General features: G+C 54.3%; 1 protein-coding gene across 1 annotated transcript; it reads right to left on the bottom strand.

Annotated features, from left to right (window-relative positions):
• Positions 1-317: 317 nt before the first annotated feature.
• On the bottom strand, positions 318-1,795 carry LOC125548746 (transcription factor WRKY45-2-like). Its single transcript, XM_048712294.1, has 3 exons — positions 1,445-1,795; positions 1,258-1,365; positions 318-1,185 (listed from the first exon to the last, which is right to left on the bottom strand). The coding sequence occupies exons 1-3, from the start codon at positions 1,705-1,707 to the stop codon at positions 738-740; spliced, it is 819 nt and encodes a 272-aa protein (XP_048568251.1). The 5' UTR covers positions 1,708-1,795; the 3' UTR covers positions 318-737.
• Between the last annotated feature and the right edge of the window lie 771 nt (positions 1,796-2,566).

Below are 2,566 nucleotides of genomic sequence, written 5' to 3'. Positions count from 1 at the left end.
ATTTTCTCAACACAAAAGTCCTCAACATGAAAATTCTTGATATTATCGAAGCGAACAACTTTGCCTTTTGTATTATCTCAATCCAAAGTGGCATACAACCTCAAAACCGATGCATGGTCAGAGACAGAAATTGAAAAGTCAAGTTGGAAATTCCGACTTAAATGTCCGACCCAATATCCGACTTTAGTGGATTCTCTGTTTCAACTATTTCATCCCAACATGTCCGATTTCTTTGCGGATTTTCTGTCCGAGTTAGTCTAGGTTTTGACCTGTTGAACAGGTTTTTGAGTCTTTTTCTTTGTACGGAAAGTCCATCTGTCACATATATAAATGAGAGACCACGACCAATTAAACACCACATATTGACAAATCAATTTATCATTTTTACCTTCACTTTTATCTCTCTTATTTTCTTCTTTCCCGTTCTTCGTTTTTTAAAGAACTTCCTCGTTCTCCATGTTCACTTATAGCGAATCTCAAGGCCCTAGGACGATCGGGTCGACCTGGATAGCCCATAACCGTCTCGTGCCGTCCCTCCCAGCATATGTGACGTTTTGGATGCTCAAAAGACCCCACCGACTTGTCTTAGGTATCATGCTCCCCACTAGTTCCCTGTGGCGACATGGCATGGTTATAGGTACACGGTGACATGTTCATGTCGGAACGCAAATATACTCCGGATCTGTCCACTAAATGGTGAGGTTGTGTCGCAAGCTGAGGCAGACATCTACTAAGCTTTACTGAAGCAGATCGCCGAAACGGAGGGAGTTGACAACGGTCTCCCACTCCCAGTCGAAGCTACCATCGAGAAATTCCCCGACAGAAGAAGCACCAAGTTCCACCTCCGACGAGTAGGACGAGGACGACGGTGACAACCATCCCCGCGACGTGTCACCGGGCGCCTCGCCGTGACGGCGTGCGCCGTGCTCGGCTGGGAGCGACGGCAGCAGAAGCGAGCCCCTGTTCCAGTCGACGGCACCAACGGCTCCACGAGCGTTTGAGCCGGAGTCGACGACGGTAGGAGGCACCGTCGCCGCCCCTTGCTGGCACGCGTCGCCAAAGCCCGCTCCGCAGGTGTGCTCGCCGTAGTAGGTGATCACGAACGCCGCGGGCTCCTCCTGCGACCGCTGCACCCGCCGGGTCGCGGCGCAGCCCTCGCCGCTGAACGCGCAGCGGTAGTAGAGCCTGCATGCAACAAAATAGCGTCAGGATATGCTCTGATCGACCATTAGGGGCATTTCTTTCAACTGTACGTACCTCGGGTGGTTGCTTCCGTTGATGTCCTTTTGCCCGTACTTCCTCCACACGAACCCGTCCGCCGTCGTGTGCGCCTGGACCTCTATGTGCGCCTCCGCAGCACGTACCCTGCGAAATCGACGGCAACCTGTCAAACCCTCATGCTCGTGCAAAGGGTGGAGGAAATCTTTCATTTGAACTATCGCACCTTCTTTTGGACGGCATGGCGGCCGAGGGAAGATGGCAGGATGTGGCGCCAGGGTCCGTCATCTTCCTCTTTTTATCGGTGGCGCCCGCGCTCACCGCGGCGATCACCCGGTCGCTGCAGCGGAGGATCTCCGCGGCGAGCGCCTGGTGCTCGGCCCGCACGGGCGGGGACGCTGCTCGGAGCAGCTCCCCGAGGTGCGCCGCGGACTGTTGCCCCATGGTCATCAGCTCCAGCACCACGGCTGTCGGGGTGGCCAGCGCCATGGCGAGAGTCTCTCTGCTCTGCTAGCTCGAACTTCGCACTAGAAAAGGACAGTACGTGCACCAACTTTTTTTGGCTTTTGGGTGTCTGAGCTTGTGAGTGCGAATGAATCAGCGGGTCGTGCCGGATCGTGCTTTATACCAGAAACCTAGGACGAGGGAACCAACGGGGAAGGGGCATGGAAGGCGGCCGAGCGACCTACGCGACAGCTAAGTCCACTCTCGGAGCTCAACCCTTCCTTTCCCTTTGCAGCCGATCGAAGAGAAAGTGAGGCCAAGAGATAAGGGCATCTCCAACACTCACCCCCAAAATTTCCTCCCATATTCATCAGCCGACGGGACCGGTCCGCGAACGTAGAAGCAGAGCCGGACATCTAACGCTATCCGCGTACATTTAAAAAGTTTAAACAAATCGCATGAACTTCATTCAAACTGGATTAAGGTAAAACTAGTCTACGGCCGGCGCCGGCGGATATCTATTCCCACGACAAGGATACCCTTGACTAGTCTACGATTGGTCACGGCAGATCTCTATTGTTTTTCCCATGTCCGGACTGTCATGAGCCCCAAAGATAAGTGCTTCAGCGCAAAGGGCCTCCGCTTCCCAATGTTCGGCAGCAGCGCTCATCGGAGTGGCACCGAAGGAATATGCTTCAGTTGCAGGGCACCCTTCCCCACTAGTTGAAGCATATTCCTCCAGTTGTGTACGCCGGCGACGCCCCGGTAGTGACATTCATGGGACACAAGCGGTGGCCTCTCCTGTTCTACTTTTTTTCCGATGATGGCGGCGGGAGCGGACGTGCTGGCCGCCGCCTCGTCGATCTTCGCAAAGCTGGCAGGGCACTGTTCCGCAAATGTTGAT

This window comes from Triticum urartu, chromosome 3, assembly GCF_003073215.2.
Source record: "Triticum urartu cultivar G1812 chromosome 3, Tu2.1, whole genome shotgun sequence".
In the NCBI taxonomy this organism is placed as follows: domain Eukaryota; kingdom Viridiplantae; phylum Streptophyta; class Magnoliopsida; order Poales; family Poaceae; genus Triticum; species Triticum urartu.
The sequence above is the reverse complement of the archived record's forward strand: the minus strand, read 5'-3'. Positions and strand labels throughout refer to the sequence as shown.